The sequence below is a fragment of the Dermacentor andersoni genome, chromosome 3, assembly GCF_023375885.2.
Source record: "Dermacentor andersoni chromosome 3, qqDerAnde1_hic_scaffold, whole genome shotgun sequence".
Lineage (NCBI taxonomy): Eukaryota > Metazoa > Arthropoda > Arachnida > Ixodida > Ixodidae > Dermacentor > Dermacentor andersoni.
Window position 1 is genome coordinate 201,565,595 of NC_092816.1, and position 23,577 is coordinate 201,589,171.

Sequence of the window (23,577 nt, forward strand, 5' to 3'; positions counted from 1 at the left end):
AGTAACTTCAAGGACCTCGTGCAATGTGTGTAGTAGTTTGGACAGGCAATAATTTGTTCAAGAACACCGTTAACCTTAATGCAAACAAAAGAAAACAAAACAAATCGCATTTCAGTGATTTCAAACATTTCAAAGACTGCTAATTTGCCTTTCACCGCCCACCACTAAACGCACACAAGGAAGCATTTCAAGAAAGCGCTCAAAGTTTTTCTGCAATAGCACATTTAACTACTTGGACCTGCAACATTTGCAGTTTTTGAATACTGTTTGGTTTGACAGTGTATGTCATGTCATCTGTTGCCTCAGCTTTTTTCACCATCAAATAAGCAATAGTCATTTCTAATTTCTTTTTATTGTGTCTGTTGCTCTCAATTTACTCTTCACGGCTTCTCTTCGAATGCCTCAACTGTTGAGCTTCCTGCTTCTGCTCCTCCAAGCACATTTGTCGCCGGTTCCATGTGCATAAAACTGGTATCTGCAGCTCCTTTGTAATTTCAACTTTAAGGATGTCGCTTTCCTTCTATTACCTCCAGAGACAATTTTCTGTGACATGCGAAAGAGTGTCACAGAAGGGAAAAAAAGCGCTTGGCAATGTCTGCTAAGTCTAGCCAAGTGTACAAGTTTAAGGACTTTCCAGTACTTCTAAAAATTCAAGGGTTTTCAATGCCTTGAAAATGGCATTTTAGAAATAAAGGATTTTCAAGGATCGCTACAAACCCTGGATTCTAGCACCTAAATAATTTTACAAGCTTATTTTGGCATGGAGTTAGGAAATTCATGCTTTCTAGCTAACGCTGCACTATCTCTGTACAGTGAAGCCACGAGAGCGCAACTATTTTGGAGTAAAGAAAAATACTGAAAGCTTTTAATACCACCCTTCTTTTTTTCTATGGAGCTTCGTATTGCCTAGTTAAGTTTACGAATGTGCCTGGTTTTGGCGGGCGTTTCTTCGACATTTTCTGGAAAAAGCAGATGTCTAGCCCCCGTATTCAGAAATGTATCTTAATACAAAGCTCATGCTTGACTTGATATAAACGACGCCTGGTGCGAACGTCCCCCAAGACGCTCACTGCCTTTCTTTTGGTGCGTTCACGACTTGCGCCGTTTAGATCAAGTCAAGCATGGGCTTCAAGTTATGATGCATTTCTGCATATGGGGGTAAGCGTGCACAATTCCGGGCAACGCACTGTGCCATTGACACTGAGAGAAAACGGGGAAAACAGAGTTAACCACTTATGCTCCTAAACTTTCGCGTACCTTTGGTGTGCGTGTATCGTGGAAGAAGAAACAGCGCAAACACAAGGACGAAAAAAAGCATCAACCACACCAGCGCTTCGTGGTGTGGCATGTTTTTGCGTCGTCCTTGTGTTGCGCTGTTTCTTCTAAAATGCTCAACCAACTAGCCGGCAAGTCCATCCTGTGCATATATAAATTGAACACACGCATGAATGTAGATGGTCTTCGAAGCTTTTAGAACGAGCACTGCCACAGGATACGAGCAGTGCACGCGTAACAAGTGGACACATTAGTCATTTAAACATGCGTGCCAATGCATTTGACGCGGCTATCGGCATAAGCAGTCTCCAAATGCTGGAATGCATGCGCTTCAAAACGCTAACGATCCGCTGCTAATGCAGGACAACAGCTCACAGCGGACTGAACCAAACTCTAAACTAATGCACTTGAAAAGAACGCCTACACGGCAGCGTGAGGCACGTCGAAATGCCTGGTACTGGCGTCGCAGTTGCTCACCAGTATACGCGCGAATTAAATTCACATACGTGGATGGTTGGCGCAATACTTTGTATCCCCGTATTTTGGAGAACATGGACTGGAGAAGCACTCGATCACGAGCTGAACGGCACATTTGTTATTTTCCTGCGGTGACGACAAGCCGTGAATAGTTCTCACGTTGTCGTCTACGTTGTCTTCCTTCGTTAGTCGTAGCAAGGAATGGAAATGATGCAAACGCACACGTATTCCAGTACACAACAGCACAGCACACTGCAGAGAAACCCCACCCTCCACAGCCGATTCATCAAATACGTTTGGTATATATATAAGCTCTAAAAGAACACGACTGGGCGTGGCGGCGCTGTGGTGTAATGGTTATGATGTGTGTTTTGAATTGTACAAATGCGAGTGTACGCGGGTTCGAATTCACATAATGTATAGTGCATTGTGATTCTTGATAAGTGTGTGATTCCCTTGACAATTGTGTTCTAATTAGATTGTGTGACTCCTGATTGTGAAATTTGCGAAGATATTTGCAGATAAGTGTTAATTCGCTTTTTTTTTCTCCTCAGTGGCGTTCGTGACGCATACGCATAGGCCGCTTCAGAGCAGTCACGCCTCACGGTAGGCAGCAAATAGCCAGTAAAAAATGACTTTAAAATCCTGCATAACTTTGCTCACGCCTATTCTGAAGGCCGCTTGGAATCGGGCTAGTGTCTCTGAGGAGCCGCCTAGGGAACAGTATATCAGCGGCCCTAATTTGATCTGATTTCCTGCCTGCATGCGTGACCAGGACTTGGCTAAGAGGGTATTGGGAAGAGTACTAGCACTCTGTTCTGAAGGAGTACAAGCACTCTGTTTGGGGGAGTAGAAGTACTCGGTCTGGCGGTGTACTATTAACCCTGCGGGGAGAGTATTAGCACTCTGCGGAAGAGTACTAGCACTCCCTGTGGGAAGAGTATTATCACTCTGCGGAAGAGTACTAGCAATCCCTCGCGGTGGAGTAACAAAACTCTGTCAGGAGGAGTTGACCTACTCTCTCTCAAAGAGGGTCGATCTACTCTCGAAAAGAGAGTGAAATATGGGACAAGCAGCTACTCCCTCAAAGAGAGTGCCCGGCACTCCCTTAGTTTTTAGAGTGTGGATTCTTGCGAAACGCCGCGCTGCTTCCTTTTTCAGGTCACGAACAAATTTTTCAAATAGTTCTCCCTCCGCTTGCTTTGTCGAACGGAATACACATCTCTCGAGCACTTCATTGCCCACTTCGGCACAATAGACATCAAACGTTCTCACCGCTGTACTGTAGTCGGTCTTGTCTTCATCCAGCGCGAACAAGGAAGTTGTTGACGTCCAGCGCGTCGTCACCCGCCTTGCTCAGCAGGAGGGCTGCCTTCGATGCTTCCGTTTTCGGCTGATACTTTGCCGCCGTGGCCTGCAGAAATAACTCAAATTTCTGCTTAAAACGCTTCCAGTTTTCCGTGACGTTACCCGTCAGCCGCAGTGGCTGTGGTGCCTTCAGCAGGTCCATAACGCGTTCTTCGCGAGTACGATTCCGCTCAGGCGTCGACAGGCAGCGGAGCAACTTCTGACACCATGGACACGTGTACTGATTATATCAGCGCGGATGCGCATCGGTGATGCGCAGTATGTACAGCGCGCTGAATTCATGCCTTTATAAGCCACTCTCTCAATAAAACCATCGTTCTTTCCTGCACTGACTCTGCTGCTGCAAGCGTCGTCTCCCTTAGCACGTTACACGAACCAAGGGTTCGTCACCTCTGAGAGTAATTCTGCTACTGGAATGCCGATCCCTCACCCAGTGGCTGCAGGCCCATAGGCGTCGGGATTTTCCTCCCCCGCCGTAGAGGCTCTTACGGTTGGCGCGTAGCACCCCGTACAATAAGGATGCTGGACCACCATGCCTCATCGAAACGAAGGGTGAATTCAGAATTTGTTGTGGTTGTCTCGAGGAGTTGCCGGTCTGGCTGGCATCCTGCAGTGCTTACAGGCCGCTTTGTGTGTGCGACTTTAAAGGAACCCATTCCTCGAACTTTCAAGCTCTACAGGAGAACTTCCTCGAACCAACGTCGCATAGAAGAAAGGATAAGCGCCTACTAATCCGGACCTGCGGGTTGCCACCTGCGGAGGCGCGCTTGTGAAGACGCCAACAGAGAGAGCGCATCAGCCGCCCTCCGCAGCTAGACACCTTTTCCGCGAACCAGAAGAAAGTAAAAGCGTTTACTATCCCGTACCTGCGGGTTGCCGCTACGGAGGCGGGCTCGTGAAAGGTCGCCGGATGTGTGGGTGCCTTCGCCAAGCACGTGGAACTCAGTGCATATCACGTGACGTTGACGTGCGCAAGATCCCCCCTACGACTTTAGCGGGCCTATTTAAACGGCCCCGCAATGCACTTTTTCAATCCATTCACTTCTGCTATTCTTTCACCAACCATTGAACAACCGTGCAAGTTTTGCATTAGAAGTCGTATTGTCCTTGCCTGGTCGCCATGTTCTACCGGATGCCGGCAGCCCGGCGACAACCTCACGCTACCCAATAGTAACGTCGGTCGCGCTTCGATAAACAGGCATCACAACAACTCGGCAGCGGTGGGGTACGCTACCCTGGAGAACGCAACACCACCCGCTCTGTGGTCACCGTTGTATCGTCCGGCTTGAAGCGCATGTGTTTACGCTCGGGGCTGTACCCCGTGCGCCACCGCGCGGCCAAGCTTTGCGGCTACAGTGACCCCGAAAACAACATTTGGTAGAGCATAAAACACAGGCACCGAATTTGCGACGTGAGAGCAACAAGATTCTGTCGTGACTCCTCGTCACTCGAAGTATAATACAACTGTACCAGTGAAGAATAATATAACCGGCATGTCTTTACATCTACATGTGCTAGCATAGCGACGTACAAAAGGACGGCTGAAAAATCGCAGTTGTGATAACCTTTGTCACCATCTACCCGGTAGATTCCTCGGAGTGGTTTATCAGTCCTCGTGGCGCTCTTGTGTATTTTCTGCTTGGTCCGGTCAGTGAAACTCGACTTGCAAACAAGTCGCGCAACTTTTCGTCTCTTGTTTGGGCAAGCAATCACTCCAGAACAGTGCCGGCCCCACAACCACAAAGCAGCGAGCATAAGGCCATTATCCTTCAAGATACACCAGGCTTTAAAAAAAAAAAAAAAAAGCCTCTGCTTTCCCATTCCTTTCGCGCGTCATCCCCCCCCCCCCCCCCCCGAACACTAAAAACAGCCATTTCTTGAAAACGTTAAAACGTGGTTACTAAAATCAGCTAATAATCAACTACAACTGCGCGATAAAATTAAGAATACCAACGTAAAAATGCCACGGAAATCCTAGTGAGCATGAGGCTTTTGTTACTCTAGGGGCAGCGGCTCAAACCGTCATTGCCATTAAGCTTACCCTTCTTGTAGCGAATATCGAATGTGTGCTGTTCAAGAGCCAAGCTCCAGCGCAGAAGACGACGACCGCTTTCGGAGACCTGGACTACAGCCATGTAAGAGTACAGTGGTCAGTCTCTATGGTGAACCATGAACCAGCGATATAGCAAGCTAGCTTCTGCACCGCCCAAACTACGCAGGCGCATTCCTTTTTGGTGCACTGTATGCCTCCTCACGAACTGAAAGCTTTCTACTAGCGTACAGTACAGGGTTTTCGTCTTCATCATCTCTCTTTTGACAAAGCACCACCCCCATACCCCGGTCGCTGGCATCACACTGAAGAATGAATAGCTTAGTGTAGTCGGGCGCGTTCAACACTGGCTGACTCGTTAGTGCTTTGTTCAGCATACCAAAAGCCTTTTCGTTTGCGTCATTCCACTTTACCGTTCGCGGTTCTGTTTTTGTGAGAGCATCTATTAAAGAACTTGTAATCTCGGAATAACGCGGGATATGTCTTTGATAATAACCAGCCGAACCAAGGAATGACCTGATGTCCCGCTTGGTGCGTGGTTGCGGGAAGTTGTCTGTTGCGGTCAGTTTAATCTCCGAGGGCCGACGATGGCCTTACCCTATTATATGACCTAGATAAGCTACCTCCGCGCGTCCTAATTGGCATTAGGGAGCCTTGACATTTAAGTTGGCCTCTCGCAGACGACACAACACGGTACGCAGGCGTTGCAAATCGTACGCCCATGATGAAGAAAAGAGTGCTATGTCATCGACATACGGAAGCCCAAAGTCCTTCATTTCTCGTAGCATCTGGTCCATAAGGCTAGAGAAACAATAAAGAGCATTCTTCAATCCAAAGCTCAGGGCTTTCGGCCGAAAGGTTCCCATGGGGGAAATAAACGCCGCAAGCCTGCTTGGCCGCTTTGTGAACGGAATCTGCCAGTACCCTGTGACTAAATCGAGCGTAGAGATAAAGTTAGCACTGCTCACTTTCTCAAGCCTTTCCTTGATATGCGGTATTAGGTAGGTCTGGTCGTTCGTGATTAAGTTGAGCCGGCGGTATTCTATACACGGTCGCGGCTCCTTTCCTGGGACCTCAACCAAGATAAGAGGTGAGGAATAATCACTCTCTTCTCGCTCGATTACACCTAGCTCTCTTGTTTATTTCAGCGGCCCTGACTTGACGCTGACGAGGTGAAACGCGATAAGCTTTCGAATGAACTGGGTCCGACTAGGTTAACTCGATGTCGTGAACAATCGCAGTGGTCCTGCCAGGTCTGTCTGAAAATATGTCTTTAAATTCAAACGCGAGTTTCCTCAGTTCGGCCCTTTTATTGGGATTTAACTCCGCCTGCTCTACTAGCTTGTCAATGGTCTCGTAAATATGTTTTGCCATCGTTACGGATGTTAACTGCGGAAAGTCAACAGGCATATCCTCAAGTTGGTTAAGGGACATGTTCACAATGGCCTCCCTCTCTCGGTAGGGTTTAAGTAGATTGGTGTTGTACACTTGTGGTGTCCTTCGTTTTCCTGGTACCGTGATTACGTAGTTTGTTTCAGATAATTTCTGAATTATGTCAACCGGTCCTTCCCATTGAACCTGTAGTTTGTTTTCCAATGAGGGTTTCAGGATCATTACCTTTTCCCCAACTTCAAACCGTCGAGTTCGAGCCGTCCTGTCATAGTAATGCTTAGAATTGCTTTGTGCCTTACACATTTCCTGCTCAGCAATCATTGTGGCAGGACTTATGTACGATAACTTTCTCCTGCATTCTGCCGCTAGAGACATTTCAGGCTTCGGCGCTTTCCTGACCTCTTCATTAGCTGGCGTACTTTCCGCATTATCCCCTATAGGGCTGTCCTGTTTGGTGCTGGTTGACGAATCCTCCGTTAAACCTGTTTCTTCCATCATTGGACATACGTACACTGCCTTGGCCATTAGCTCTCTTGCCTTGAAACGAGTTAGGGCTTGCAGTATTCCTTCACTAAATCTGATTCCCCTGCGTCGTAGCAAATCCTCGGATTTTTTAGAAAACAAATACGAATACTGCGGCGAAAGATGTGCCAAGACGGCGGCTCCATTGTCCAGTACTCCAAAACGGCCTTTGATACGAATCTTGGCCACAGGGAGACAAACACTGGGGGCCTCTACGGCTTGCCTTGTCGAAGCACAATCTCCCGTGAACTAGCCTTCGTCGACGTACGACGGATGCACCAAGTCCATTCTGGCTGCCGAGTCGTGAAGCACCCGACATGGTTTACCGTTTACCAGAAGGTCTGGAATTTACGGTTCCAGCAAGTTCAGGTTTTCCTCGTTATTGCTTATTGACGTCAACACTAGTTTGGGATGTCTGCACCCGACAGAGATATGCCTTGTTTGCTGGCAGTTGTAGCAAACTACTGGTTTCTTTGCCTCGAAAGCTTTCTTCTTCTGCATTTCTGCCCCCCGTTCGGGTGAGTCCTCCTTTCCCTCGCTGTCCTCCTCACTATTTCTCACCGAATCTAACCTTTCTTTAAGGTATATTGACTCGACTTTGACCATCGCTTTGGCTTGTCCGGTCTGTATTTATTCATCTCCTTTTTAGGAGCTTCATTGCCTTCCAACGCCCGGCGAATTACGTACTCCTCAGCGAGATAGGCCGCACTCGTGATAGTGTTCACGCCTGGCCTATCCTGAACCCAATACTTGATATTTTCTGGCAGCCGGTGGTAGAACTGTTCCAGAGCAAAGCACAGCGTTGTATTTTCGGCGTCACCGAGAACACCCTCTTCTCTGAGCTATTGCTTCAGGTTTACCTCCAAGGTGTATGGAAAATCTGAGTATGACTCACTTTTGGTCTTCTCGACTTCCCTGAATTTTCGCCTGAATGCTTTTGCGGATAACCTATACTTTTTAAGCAGCCTCGCTTTGACTCTATCGAAGTCCTCTGCTTCTTCTTTCCCCATGCTGACAATGATATCAGCTACATCACGTGGCAGTAACGTAAGCAAGCGTTGCGGCCACGTGTCTCTTGCGAACTTTGCCTTCTCACACACGCGCTGAAGCTGCACCAGAAAAAGACCTATGTCCCCTCCTACTGTGTAGGGTGCCATCAAGTCTGTCATTCTGCGTTCGTTTTCACGTGCCTCTGTGCTAGGTCTCTTAGTTTAATTCGGCAATATGGAGGCCCAACTCTCTGGCCAAGCTCAACAATTCCGGCTTCATTAGTTCCTTGAAGTTCATGGCTGCACGTAGTGCTGCTAACTCTTCACTCTATATCACCCTCGACGTACTCAAAACTTTCGTCAATGCCCTATTGTGAAAACCAGCTTCTTCCAGCGTGAAACCAGGGCGTGTTTTGGCACTGGATCGCACTGGATACGCTGGCGCTCACTAGGACTCACTGGGACACCAATGAGAACGCTGGATAAGAGCTGGGTCACACTGGAAGAGATGCTGGTTCCGCTGCCATGACGCTGGGGTGCACTGGTTTGTGCTGTACAGGCGCTCGTTCTCGCTGCAGTTTGCTGGTTCGCACTGGAAACTGCGCTGGTTGTGTTTGTGCCGTGCTGGTTCCAGTACGCAAGGACGAGCGTTGCTGAATATTAAATGCTTTATACAATTTCATCGCTTGATACTAGTCTCTTGTCCTAATTAACGTTACATCTTGGGGTCGTAACACCCTATTCCGTGTCGCAGCTTGAAACAAAGGTGCGTGAGCTGCCCTGTTTATTCATGGACATTTGACACTGAAGATCACTTTCGTTTTTGTTTTTGTTTTTTCCATTTTCACTTTTGACTGGGCGCATAGCTAAATTCTTGAACGAAACCACGCAAACGCAGAGGACGCTGCGCTTTTTAGTAGTTGGCACGTAACATATGACTGGGAGTTGTCGCCGTTCTCACAGTGTTGTGGAGTGGACATGAAATACAGAAGTCATTCAGACGCGCGCGAACAGACCCCGGGTTCGAAGCCTATCGCTGACTGATATTATCGCACCGATAACAAAGCTGAGGTGACTCGTGCGCTTCCACTTTCCCTATTGTACTAAAAAAATTATTAGGCTCAAATTAATACACACATTTTAGCTTTCACCAGCTACCCGCGCCGAGATCGGTCCCCACCGAAACGTAGGCCTAGCGTATCCGCCGAGTCCGTGTTCACGCTATCTGCGCGTCTAGGCTCAGGAATCAAGAATTCTAACAAGGAGAAATCACTCTATATTTCAGCTTTCGCATCGGGGTTCTGAAATAAACGATTTTTTAATGTTTACAGTGCCAGCACAAGAAGCGATGACCGCCGATGCGACGCGTCATAAACAAGGGGGCACGCTACAGCGCAGGCACCTGTCGTTACTGTCCCTTTCTTGACGCAGGCCTACCTTGTGTTGGTCTTTCAAAGCCTTCCCGCCTACCTTGCAAGCATCGAGGGCACAGTATATCGCCGCTTCACAGTTTCTGGCCAATTTTTCAATGGAACAAGGACAGAGGCTGCTACCTGGGCGCTGATTCCCGCCATTACTGATGCTCTCATCTGGCAACCTGGAGCCACCTTGTGCGCGGTCAACGCCGCTGGTCTATTAAACCCGCCTCCGTTCTGCTGCCAGTCGGGGCACGCTACCGCGCAGGCACCTGTCATGACTGTCCCTTTCTTGACGCAGGTTAGTTACTTACTTTATGCGGCTTCATTTCGCAGCAGCAACCCATTCTTGCTTGGGGTGTCGTGCCCCCCTGGAATGCATGGCTTTTTTCAACGTTTGGTTAAGCTGGTTTATTCGTATGCAAGTGCTGTTGTCATGGCTTTTGCGCTCATTTTGTCTTGGCACGTCGAACTTAATCCCGGTCCTGATCATAACACTGCACCGTCCCTTGAATCCATTTCTAATTCCTTGTCGCGACTTGAAGCATCGCATACTACCTTGTTATCGGAGGTAACAATGATCCGGGTTGCCCAAAGCAATATTGAGCACCTCGTCAACAGTCGTTCAAGTCGTGTTGATGCCTTAGAAACACTTGCTGAAAATAACCGTTACGCCACTTCTGAGTCAGTCTCCTCCCCTAATGCTGAAATTGCCAAACTTACTGCTGAAGTACAAGCCTTAGCCGGAAAGTGCGACGACTCAGAAAACCGTCAGCGCCGGTCAAATCAGCTATATTTTGGAATTCGGGATGAGAATGGAGAGAGCTGCGTGCGATCAGAGCCGCATGTTGTCTCATTTTGTGCTGGTAAGCTAGCCATTACGATTAACAGCAGTGATACTGAAAGGGCGCATAGATTAGGACGTTACCAGGTTGGAAAGAACCGTCCGATAGTTGCAAAGCTTGCAAGATTTAAGGATAAAAGTTCAATTCTTTCTGCAACATCAAAGCTGAAGGATACACCCTTTGTAGTTCGCGAAGATTACTCAGCACGTGTCAGAATAGCCCGCCAAAATCTTTTTGCACATGCGCAAGAGGCTCGGTCCACTTCCTTTAAAATTCGTTTTGACAAGCTAGCAATGAACAACAAATTATTCATTTACGACTATCTGACTGATACCGTTAGAGAACTAAATTCGTAGCGTTCACCACAAACTCGCTCGCTGTTATCCTGCCACACTACATGGCCACATTCACACCAGCCTAAAGTCCCAGTATACGACAGTATTTCATTCCTTCTGGGAAACTTACGAAGCTATCTTTCTAAAAAAGACCTAATAGAAGCCGTTATTGATGACAGTTCTGCCAGCATTCCAATATTTACAGAGTCATGGCTTACTACTGATGTAGACACTCAAGAACATTTGTCCAATGACGTGTTCAACGACTTGAGAATGGACAGGGTTGGTCGCAGGGGGGGTAGAGTTCTTTTACTGATTAAATGTGATCTGTCTTACTCCGCAATACCAATCAACAACGAACACGAAATTCTTTGCGTTAAAGTGTCGTTTCGTTTTTGCACAAATATTATTATCGCGTGCTACCGTGCGCCCGACTGCGATAAATATTTTACGAAGACTTACACAACTTGCTTTTGATTCATTTGCAACAATTCCCAAAAGTAACTTCATCCTCTGCGGTGATTTTAACCTTCCTTACATTAACTGGAATAAAATGACAGCATCTTCTCAGCTATCTAAAAAAATTTTTGATCTTGTTCTAACATTTAACTTCACACAAACGTTGTCTACGCCGACTCGCGGTGCCATTATTCTTGATTTAGTTTTGGTTTCCAACCCCGATGCTGTTCAATCATTAACGTGTATTGATGGCCTAAGTGATCACAAGATGGTGTTATTTGATCTGACCTTTCAGGTACCAACCAGTCAACCTTCAACAAAATATATCCGCGATTACCACAAAGCAGACTTCTCAAAAATAAATCAGGAATTACATGCTTTTTTTTGTGTCTTTTGAGCGTTGCGCTTCCTCGCGCAATGTAGAGAGCAATTGGCTACTTTATAAACAGAAGATATTGTGTCTTGTCGAGAAATATGTGCCACTTGTCCGCATTCGGGGCGATGTCGATAAACCATGGTTCACCAACTCCCTTAGGAAGCTCGAAAACAAAAAAAAGCGCCTTTTTCGGGCAGCTAAACACTCGGACTGCGATTCCAATTGGGAAAAGTATTTCGCATGCCTCCGCCAATACAATAATTTGTTAAGGCGATCAAAAAAGAAATTTTTTCATATCGACCTTCTTAGTATCCTTCGTGAAAACCTACAGAAATTTTGGAAACTTATACCCACAAACCGCAGTGCTTCTCACAATATAACATTGTCGTATCCTGATGGATCACCTGTCTCTACTGATCATCGATCCGATGTCATGAATTCTTGTTTCTCTTCCGTTTTCACTCAAGAACCCGCCTCAGGTAACAGTACGCTTCCTGACTGCAACTTTTCCTGCATGCCTTAAATTGACGTCACATCAGAGGGCATTTTGGCCCTAATGGATAATATCAAGGTCTCCAGGGCTTCCGGCCCGGATAACATTTTCGCAAAAGTGGTCAAAAGCACTAAGGTGCTTACTATTGAAATTCTACAAATCATCTTTACGTAGTCCATGGTGGAAATGGCTTCCCTGGTGTCTCTCAGCGCGCGGTCAGCAGTGTCATTCAAGGCCATCGGAGTATTCAGTGTCTTGAGGCCCAAGAGAAGGTCGTGGAGAGGCTGCAGTATATTGGCGCAGCGAGGATTGAAGCGGCGTAATACTTGGAGAAGTCAAGAATTTCGTGCGGTTGCCTAGTGGTGCATGGCTCAGGAAACTCACGGATGGCTGTGACGCGGGTCGGGAGTAGACGAATGTCAAATGCGGTGACGAGATGTTCGGGGAAATCTAACTCCGTAACACAGAACTCGCTCTTCAGACCATTACCAACAAGACCAAACTGGCCGATTCTTGCGAGCATTTATATGGAGCTTGTTAGCTTCGGCGGTGGTGCTGTAGAAGAGGATGTTATCAAGATAGACAAAGCAGCACGCCAAGCCACGAGATACCTGGTGAACGAAATGCTGAAGGGGTTGGGCCGCATTACGAAGACCGAAAGGCATGCGCAGGTATTCCAACACGCCGAAGGCAGTTGTAATGGTGGTCTTCGGAATATCTGAGGGTTCCACAGGAATCTGGTGATAGGCTTTCACCAGGTCGAACTTGGTAAAAATAGTGCACCCGTGCATTGCTGACGTAAAATCTTTAATGTGAGGTATTAGGTACCGGTCTGGGACAGTGGGCTTGTTGAAAGCATGGTAATCGCCGCAGGAGCGCCAGTCACCGGTCTTCTTGGTATATGGAGTGGCGAGGCCCAAGAGACAAAGTAGGGACGAAGGAATCTAAGGTGAAGCATGCGTTCAAACTCCTTTTTGGTGGCAGCTAGACAATGCGGCGCGAGGCCACTAGCTCGAGCAAACACAGGAGGGTCAGTCGTCACGATGATCTGTCACGCTCTGAGTGACCGAGGACTGAAAGGAGGGTATTCGGAAGACGTCCAGAAACTCGGCAAGGATGTCTGACCGAGGGTCGGGAGCGGCCATGGGCGCCTGGAGAAGTCGTAGTGGTGGAGCGCGACAGGAAGCGCCCAGGACTGTTAAGCATGTCTCGGAGTCCAAGATGCGACTCTGCCGCACGTGGATGACGAGCTCGTAGTGCCAATGAAACTCGGGTCTACTGATGGGCTGGCGCTCGGCCGAGATGACAAAGATGTCAAGAGTTACAGACATTTGGCCATAAGTCCGTATGGTCGATCCGTTGAGCACGGGGAGAAGAGGCAAGTCGGGAGGATGGTGGCGCTCAGCCAACGAAGGGGAAAGGACGCAAATCTTGGAGCCAGTGTCGACGAGGCAGCGGACATTGGTGCCATGGTCAGCGATGCGAAAAAAGCGACGGAATCTGTGGCTCGGAACAGCGGTCGCCGTCAGTGTTCCACCCTCCCGATTCCGGCGTAGGAGCAGGGCTGGTGACATTGGTTTGCGCAAGAGCCAGAGCGACGGTGGTACCAGAAAAGCGTAACAGGAGGAGAACGGCGTCCAGAATGACTGGGGCTGGAGCGGTAAGGGTCTGACGAAGAACACGGCCGGCGTGTTCGGATGATAGCGACCTCCGCTGTCAGTCACGCTACCTGCCGTGTGAGGTTCTCGTCAGCTTCGCGGAGATGCTTATAGCTGTAACCAGCGGCTACGTCGTGGGACGGAACATCAAATGAGCGATGAATTGTGGCCACTCCGTGGCCACAGTTCATAATCTTGTCGGCCTACTGAGTTAGAAATTCCAGCGTCGAGAATGAAGACGCGGTCAGGACCATGCGCACCTGCGGTGGAATGCGCTGCAGGAAAAGTTTCCGAAGAAGTTCGCTGGCTGTTGAAGGAACCAGGTTACCAGCCAAGGCTTGCATGCGACGCAATAAGCCGGTAGATATTCGGTCGCCGAGCTCTTCCAATGTAATAAGTTGCTGTAATGGTTGCTGCTCTCTTTCAGTTGTGCACTGGATGAGCGTCGCCTTAAGGTGGTGATAGGGGCGGTCGACGGTCGGAGAGCGTAGAACGTCGCGAACAATCGCAGTAGTATGAGGTGGAAGCGCTCCAACGATGTGGTCGAATACGGTCATCTGTGAACTGACGAGGTGGCGACGGAACAAGGACTCGATGGTAATGAAGCAAAGCTTCAAGTCCGACGACCAGAACTCAGGGAGCTTTGGAGAGGAGACCTCGGGATTGTGGGGTGGTGGCGCTGACGGCAGTACTTGATTGGGAGAATCCGAGGCCATGGCTTAGTGGATAGAAGGCGGACTGCGTACACAACGGGGTTTGAGCTCCTTGCGGCGGTAGGCACAGCGAAGCAGCTGAGGCACCCGGAGCGGAGAGCGATGAAGCGAAGTCCGGAGTCAAGAATTTGAGGGTGAAGAAAAAAACGAGACACACGCTGGTGTCTGGTGTGCACAAATTCTATTTTAACAAAGACTGCTCAGTCAGGCAGAAACGAGACCAGGCGCCACGTTCCTTCGAATTCGCCACCGCTAATACCACTGCTCGCGCCCCGTCAGCGTGCTGGGCGTGTCGTCGTCTTCTTTTGTGATCGGATCACTGTGGCACATAGTAGTGGGCTACAGCCTCATTTCCATAGCGATGGAAAGCAAAAGCGCGTGTGTGCCATGCATTGTGTGCTCGTTAGAGAACTTCAGGGGATCAAAGTTACTGCGGAGTATCCCACTGCGGCGAGTCCTAGAATAATATTCCTACTTTGGAGCGCAAACCAATAACATTATTTTTGTTTCTTTCAACTTCTTTAGCGGCTGGCAACTCATGAAAGACATGAGCGAAACCGCGTGTATCAGCGTGCCTTTAGGAAAGTATAAAACAGAACTGCCAGTACTTTCGTAGTACTTGTACAAATTTTCTTTGACGATACTTTTATGTGATCATACTTGATAGTTTTCAGGTGGCTTCGGCGCCTTCGGCATATTGGCACTTCACGAGTAAATATTTCACCGACGGTTACGATACTCCACAATCCCAAATTTGAGCGCAGTTCTGTACGTGTTTTCATTTCGTAATATATTGAGGCAAAATGTTTGAGAGAGACATGTTGCAGAGCCGGCAGTCGTTAAAAGGTCAAGTGCGTCGGCTTTTACCCGTGACTCGTCGAAAGTTCCTGCGTGATTGCTGGATATGCGTGGCTTCCAGAAAGTACTAAACAATTCGTGTCGCGCAAACAATCAGATTACAAAACAAAATGCAAGCCATGACAACCGAACAAGCGCGAACGAGTCAAAACCAAGCAAACGAAACCGATCTGACACGAGCAAAGGATAGTACGAAACGATTGGTCCAGCTTAGACCACATACGGGCACCCACGCATAGAGCGTTTGGACAAAAGAGCATGACAGCAGTTTCCCGCGTGGATGTCACTGAAGGGGCCGCCATCGCTACGAAACATTCATTTGAGGGATCGGCAACGGTTTGTGCACATGCGCGAGTAAGAGTGGGCGTGAGAGAGAAAATCTGGGGCTTTTGCTCCTTCAGTATATGAGTCTGCCTAGGCACTACGGAGGAGGTTTCTTAGCGCGTGTTCTATGCATTTGTCCCCTAGACATGCCGGCACTACGGCGTGCAATCGAATTTGTTTACGTTTCGCCGCTGGCTGCCCACGCGGTGAGGCAGTGGGCACGGACGCCGCATTTGGTGATCGCTGTGTCTGAAGGGTTCTGACTGGTGTTGTATAGGTCACGGGTCGCTTTTTTTCTTCGCGACAATAGATTGGATTTTTTTACAAGCACTGCTCCAGGAGGGTACGTTTAACCGACAAACGGAGGCCTGAAGAAAGCAGCTGAGGTAATAATAAAGCAGGCAGCGCACTATTTCCGGGGCACCCAAGTGGTAGCGGGGGAACCAAAGCTGGAAGCAGGGTTGCCCGTGGGTTATGGACGGGGAGACGGAAGCGTGCCAGGGGATGCTCCCATAAACAGTTGGCTGTCCGCTGTCGCGGACAGCCGATCTTATACACCCCTTGCACGCACAGGCCTCGGCAAGCGCAAACCCGCGGACCAGTCCAGGTTCTAGCTCTGGTGTCCCCGTTGCCGCTTTGGTGTCCTAGAGGCACCGCCAATAATGCAAAATTATGACACGTTGTTACAATTAGTAAAAAACACGATTAAATAAATACAATTACGTCCAGCCACCATTTTGCATTGCTAAATTCAGCATTACCGCGTCCCGCGACTTCTGCAACACCAGCCAGAACTTTGCCTTTTATGATACGTCGGACAGACTTTCTCGCGCCTGCGGCGCGGATTCTGAGTCAAGTCATCGTCACCTGCGGCCTTTCAGCCACTTGCGTTTAACCGCGGTTTCTAAGGCGCTCGCCGGAGTGTGAACGAACTCGACCCCACTCCGCAATGCCGGCACGCCTAGGGACAAACGCCTACAAGACGCGCTAAGAAACCTCCTCCGCAGTGCTGAGGCAGAGTCAAAAGCCCCGACTTTTTTTCTCGCGCCTGTGCGCAAACGGCTGGCGATTGCTCAAATGAACGTCTCGTGCTCTCATTGGTCTCCGCTATTCGCTGCTCGCGTCTCTGATTTCTCGCTGTGCTCGTTCCCTAGGTTATGCCACCACCGCCACCGTCGCTTGCCGCAGGAACGGGCGCCTAAGAGCGGTGCATTAAAAATTCCTACGTCCAACTAATGCCGATTTCAAGTGCCAGTTCTACTGTATAGCCTGTTGTACGCTATTATTAAAGAGGGCTTCGCTTTATCGAGGTTTCCTCTTTTACTTAACCATGCTGATAAGCGTTTATTCCTGAAGTATTTCACAACTCTTTCGAATATACCCCTCTTACACTTCACTCCCAGCAGCAATATATTACCACACCTGCCGAGAACTTCAATTGACCGTCTCACGGGCTCGCACTCTTTCGTTTTCTTCTTTGTTTGATGCGTGCGCAGAATCAGAATGAAACAGCCTTTCCCGCCAAATCACTGCAGTCAGCTTTCCCACAAGTTTAATTACAAATGTAGCTGATCGGCTTTTTCGTTACTGACATAATCAAGTCCTATTGTAAGCCACTCCTTACGTAAACCTCTTTGGAGGGCCTAAGAAAATAAAGTGATGAGATGTATGTCACGTGCAATGTGGTCCTACCTGTGATCAGAGCCACCTTTCCCTTCAAGCCCATCATCATTTGTCCTACTATGCGCAGGCCTTCAGTGTCTCGAAGCTGCAGCGAGGCAAGCGACGCACCGCTAAGCTGCACGATGGTGTCCAATGACGTGGAACCGCTCGCGGTGGCCATCTGCCGGAAGTTTAATTTTCCTCTCCCACTACAGTTTCATGGGCGCTATTGCCAACCTGTCACTCTTTCTATTGCCGGCAGCTGCTAACATGCCTTCAAGTCACAAAATTGACAGGATATGCCCAATGAACGGGAAATTCACATATGTAGGTGCGTTTGGCATGGGCTTGAAAGCCTCGTGTGGGCTCCATTCGTACATGAGAAAGCAAGTGTGACGACGCGAGAAAGTACATGGTTTTTCATCCAATGTATAAAAGCGGCTTAAGCAACATTACAGCGAAATAAATACCTAAGTCAATTAGTTTTGGACAATTATGATGAAATAAAAGCACAGCGATGGATACAGCAGGGCTGCGCAGTGTACTCTTCAGCTGGTGTCCCATCCTTGCACTGTGTTTGCACAACTGCAATGACGTACTGACAAGAGATTATTCCTATGAGGCAGCTAGACATATTTCTCATACACTCCTTTCGTGATGGCTCAACAGCACCCTTGTCACGAGCGAACCACAAGTGAAAATTGAACGTGCTCGGTAACAATGTAAGAAGTACCCGTTTTTCTCACGCATATTTTTCCGCCAGTGTTACCGGGTCCGCGCACCTACGGATGCGTAGGTAGTGTAGGACAGGTCGTACCTGAACATAGATATCTTCTCCAGACAAATATCGGTTCTCTACCAGCTCCACAAAAATAAGCAATGGTGTCTATGAAGGCGAGAATAGTGAGCCAAGTGGGCGCAGGCTGGTGTGCGTCTTGTAGGTTCGAACCACTGTTCCACGCGAGGCCCGGCAAACGCAGAGCACACGGGCGCGAACATTCGCGCGCCGCAAGCGTACTGTCTAGTCACTGTCTGCTGTCAAGTCTAGCCTCTACTGCTGTCATCTCCCTCTCGAGACGTCGCGGCAAAAATACAAACGTAAACGAAATCACACATTACAGAACACGAGTCCTGTATTGCCTGCGTGAAGTAAAATCTTAGAGCCTGCTGCTAACGACTTGTGCTGCACTGTGAAATTTATAATGAAGGTGGCACTCTCAAACTAGAGCAAGAAAGGGGAGCCAAATCACAGATCTCTGTAATCTTCCCCTCATGACTCTACAGACTTTTCTGAGTTTTCATTATTGCGTTGGCGTTGCTAGAGGAAGAATCAGAGTAATTGGAGATGCGAAATGCGCTTCAAGAGATGACTTAAAGCGAATTCTGGCGTTACCTTGGTTTCTCAAAATGAACAGGGCGTTTAAATTCTCCGTCTGACGCACCGACACCCGGGGGCCCAGTCGGACATAGAGGTGGGACGACATGTTTCCTCTTGAAATGTGTACCACGGTTGCCGTCGTTTTTTTTTCCCGCTGTGAGCGACACCACCTAGCCACCATGCTGATAAAGGATTAGTAATAAACAGCAGTAGTCATACCTATTACCTTTCCAGAATGTGTTTAAGGTTGAGCAGAAAAAAAATCCTTTACATGTAAAGTAATTATATGTTAGAGGACCAGAAACATTTGCTTTTGTAGTAAATTGTACCCAAGGACACAACCGAGGCCCTTCAACTTCTGGGGAGTTCACGGCTTGCTGATTGGCTACTCTCTACCTGCCGTTCTCAGACATTCTTCCGACCAAATGAGAAGAAGAAGAAGATCGAGGGACCCTGGCTGCTGCTTCACATGCACTCCGTAGTTTTCGGGATTTTTTACCCGTCTAACCCAATTGGACCGTCCAAATTTTGGTCGGAACCGACGCCGGAAGCGGAACGGACCACGAGGACACCATTTTCGAGCCGGTGGGTCCGCTATTTTTGGATTTACACGAGCTTGAAGATTCCCTACGTGGCCGACAGAAGCTAGGCCCATTAGGCCTAACACGGTAGCGGGGCTCCGCGGCCCTCCCAGCCTCGGCAAGCGGCAGAGGAGCCTGGAGCGATTTCCCGAGCCATCAACCCCAACCTAGCACACCTACAACCCCAAGTTTCGACAAGTTTCATGGCGGAAACACACGAAATTATGGATGAAGATTTCAGCGACGCCGCCGGGGAGACCCTCGCCCACGGAGCAGCGGTAACTACTCAAGCCCTGAAAGGCAGCACCCCAGCGACACCAATGTCACAAGAAAATCAAGGCAAGGACACAGACACGGATTGGGAGATCGCCATATCCAAGCGGCAAAGAAAACGACAACGTAGCGGAAAAGCAGAACTTTTGGCGGGAAAGAAGCTAGGGAATGAAAATTCCCTAGACTCGACGAAGAGCACAGATGGCGCACAAGCTGTGGCCAAGCAAGGAGAGGGAGAGAGAGCGCCGAGGAGGAGACTGCCTCCGCTCCCCAGAGATGATTTAAAGATAGTCCTCCGGCCGAAGGGACTGGCAGTGAAAAACCTGCAGACACACCAAGTGGCGCGAGCGGTGGTTGCGGCCACCGGACATGGATGCAGGGCTGAAGACCTCATCATCCGGCTCCGCACGGGCTCAAACATCATCATAATTAGTACAGACAACGAAAGTGCTGCTCAGCAAGTCAGGCGCATCACGCAACTGAAGATTGGTGAGCACAGCTACGAAGTCAACGCGCACGTGGCGGCGCCGGAGGGAACGCTGCGCGGGGTCATTCACGGGGTGGACCCGGGGACCCCCGCCGAAGAACTCAAGACAAACTTACGAACACGCACGCAAGGGGTGAAGATTTTAGCGGCGAGAATGCTAGGCCGATCTAGCACAGCTGTTATCACCTTTGATGGCCCCATCCTCCCCAAGCAAGTTTTGTACTACGGGGGAGAGATGTGGTGTTATTCATATAGACCAACGCGGCAAGTTTGCTATATTTGTTGCCAGCAAGGTCACCGGTCGGACGTTTACCCGACCCGCGGAATCAGAGCTTGCAAGCAATGTGGCCAGAAAGATCCGGAAGAACATCATCAATGTACACCCAAGTGTCTGCTGTGTGGGGGCTCCCACGCGGCGGGCACAAAGGACTGCAAACAACGCCTAAAGTCGACAAACGAACTACGATGGGGACCCCAGGGCCAACAGCGGCGGGGACGCAGCAGGAGCAGAAGCGGAGCAAGGCGACCGCGCTGGTTCCGGAATGAAGATCAAGAGCGACGGAGCGACTACGGGAGTGAATCCAGGAGCCGCAGCCGAGGGCGCAGCCACAGTCAAGGCCAGGGCCGAAGCCGGGAGAGGGACGAGTCCTACCCACCCCTGGGCGGCGCGGGCCAGCAGACCTGGTCGAAGCCAAATCAGCAGAGGAAAAGCGGAGGAGTTAAGGTGAGCTGGGGAGCCGGCCCTCCCAAAACGCTTCTTGCTCCGCACAAAAACATAACCAATAACACAAGCATGCAGACAGAAAATGAGAAGAGGCTTTGTGCCGAAAACAGTAATCTTAAAAAGCAGCTTGAGCTCTGCCGCGAAGAAACCCGGCAGCTCAGGAAAAGAATAGACGACCTAATTCAGGAAATGCAAGAGATGAGAAAGGCAGGTTTCTCACCAGTTAGGGCGCCATCACCGCCGCAGCAACATATAGAGAGCACGCAAACTAGCGAGGGGAACACCTCAATTGAAGACCTCAAAGCTTTCATGCAGCAAATGCAGCAGCTAAATCAAAAGATAGCCCTGCAAGACCAGAGCTTCCGCAACTACGTAAAGAATCAAACTACACAGAGAACAGTAAACGACGCCAGAGACCGCCTCTACAACGAGCGCAGGTTTGGATCAGAATCCCAGGGAACAAATAACAACACCAATACATCAACATGGCAGGACCAAACCAACTAGAGATTTGGTAGTGGAACTGCAGGAGCTACAAGCGCAAGCAAGGGCTCCTGCAACAGTTCATTAACACTAGAGGAAATCCACCAGATTTAATACTACTACAGGAAACAAATTGCATCCCAACCCTAAAAGGATATACGTGTCAGGAAAATGGACGAACAGCGACTTTAATAGGCAACAAAATAACAACCATAACACATAAGGAACTAGAAGATACACAGCTAGAACATATCGTGACCGAAGTGATTCCAAAACGGAAAAAGAAAGCTAGGAGCACTTTCGTAATCAATCTATATAGCCCACCTAAAAACAGAGGAAATTTCATTAAGCTTTTTGCGGAAGCGAAGAAGCTTGCAGGGCGAAACACCCTAATAATAGCAGGAGACTTCAATGCGAAGAGTCCGCAGTGGGGCAGTAGAATCGAAGACAAGAAAGGGCGCAGTATCTGCACAGCTGCAGAAAACATAGGCTGCGAGCTACTCACAGATGAAAGCCAGCCCACCAGACAGGGCAATAGCGTAAGCGTGGACACGTGTCCCGACCTAACCTTTGTCAGGGGCGCTAAGCAAGTCGAATGGGAGAACTTGCAAGAAAACCTCGGCAGCGACCACTACATCATCAGGGTCAGCACAGAGGCAGAAATCATCAGGAGGAAGATTGGCAAGGCAAGTCTAACAGACTGGGATGCCTTTCGAGTCCACTGTAAACAGCTAAAAGGGGACATAACCTCGGCAGAGGATTGGAGCCATCAACTCAGACAAATAAGAGATCTCTACACAAAAGAAGTTGAACGAACAGAACAAGCACCAGAAGTGGACCAACGACTCCTCAGGCTATGGGAGGCACGACGAGGCCTAACCAAGCGGTGGAAGCGTCAGAAGCTAAATAGAAAGCTTAAGAAGAAAATTGCCGAAATAACTCAGCAAGCAGAGGAGTATGCAACGCAGCTGGCAAGGCAGGGGTGGCAGCAGTTTAGTACCTCACTGAATGGCACCCTAAGCACAGCCAGAACATGGCATATCCTCAGAACACTCATGAATCCGAGCAAGAGCAAGGCGGAAAGCAGCAAATCCATTCAGAGATTAGTCCACCAGTATGAAGGAACAGAAGAACAACTGCTCCAAGCAGTACGGGAAAAATGCTACGGAAAGATCTCGGTAGAAGGCTACCGAGGCGACTACCAGGGTGAAGAAAATTCAACTACAGACCGACCCATCACAAGAGGAGAGGTCGTCGAGGCTGTAAGGGCTACAACGAAGAACACAGCAGCAGGGGCGGACAAAATCCGAAACTCGCTAATTCGAAACCTCAGCGACGAAGCAATTGATCAGCTCACCCTCTACCTCAACAAACTATGGGAGGAAGGCAAAGTACCAGCGGAGTGGAAACACGCCGTAGTGGTGATGATTCCCAAACCCGGCAAAAAACTCCAAATTAAAAATCTCAGACCAATTTCGCTTACATCATGCCTAGGCAAGCTGTACGAAAGAATAGTAACCCGAAGAATCCAAACGCAGCTTGAGGACGGAGGATGGTACCCCAACACCATGTTCGGCTTCAGGGCAAACTTGTCTACCCAAGATATCTTGCTACAGCTAAAGGAAGAGGTACTCGAGACAATGCCGAAACACGGGGAAAAGGTGGTCATGGCCATCGACATCAAGGGAGCCTTTGACAACGTGTCCCACGCCGCCATTATGGAGGGGATCAACACCACTAATTGCGGGAAGAAAGTTCATGACTATATCAGAAGCTTCCTAACCGACAGAACAGCGACAGTAGGCCTGGGAGACCTACGGAGTGACGCCTTTCAAACGCCATGCAAGGGCACTCCGCAGGGCTCAGTAATCTCGCCAGTACTCTTCAACATAGCGATGGTCAACCTTACCAAGAAACTTAGCAAAATCCAAGGAATCAGTCATGCAATGTACGCGGACGACATAACGATCTGGACTACTCAAGGCTCACTAGGGGATAAACAAGAGGCACTACAAGAAGCTGCCACCTGCATCGAAGAATACACAAAGCAAAGAGGCCTCAGATGCTCCATGATGAAATCTGAACTCCTCAGGGTGGGCAGACACCCCACTGATGCCCCGCTCGAAGTAAGGCTAGAAGGACAGAACATCCCGGAACAAAAGATGATTAGAATCCTCGGCATGTGGCTGCAAGGAAGCCGGAAATGCAGCCACACAATCTGCCTGCTAAACAAAGCAGCAGGACAGGTGGGCCGAATGATTAGCAGAGTGGCACACAAGCGATATGGCATGAAAGAGGAGGACACACTCAGGTTGGTCAACAGCCTGATAGTCAGCCGGGTCACATACTCACTGCCGTACCATGCAATCACCAAAACCGAAAAAGAGCAAGTGGAGATCATCCTCCGGAAAGCGTATAAAACAGCTCTCCACCTCCCAAG

At 49.1% G+C, this 23,577-nt stretch overlaps 1 protein-coding gene across 1 annotated transcript in view; it reads right to left on the minus strand.

Annotated features, from left to right (window-relative positions):
* LOC126524069 (uncharacterized oxidoreductase TM_0325-like) overlaps positions 1–17,392 on the minus strand; it is a 210,946-nt gene extending 193,554 nt beyond the window's left edge. The window contains exon 1 of the mRNA XM_055067266.2: positions 17,242–17,392. Within this exon, the coding sequence (XP_054923241.2) occupies positions 17,242–17,392 (151 nt within the window). The remainder of the gene's footprint in view (positions 1–17,241) is intronic.
* Between the last annotated feature and the right edge of the window lie 6,185 nt (positions 17,393–23,577).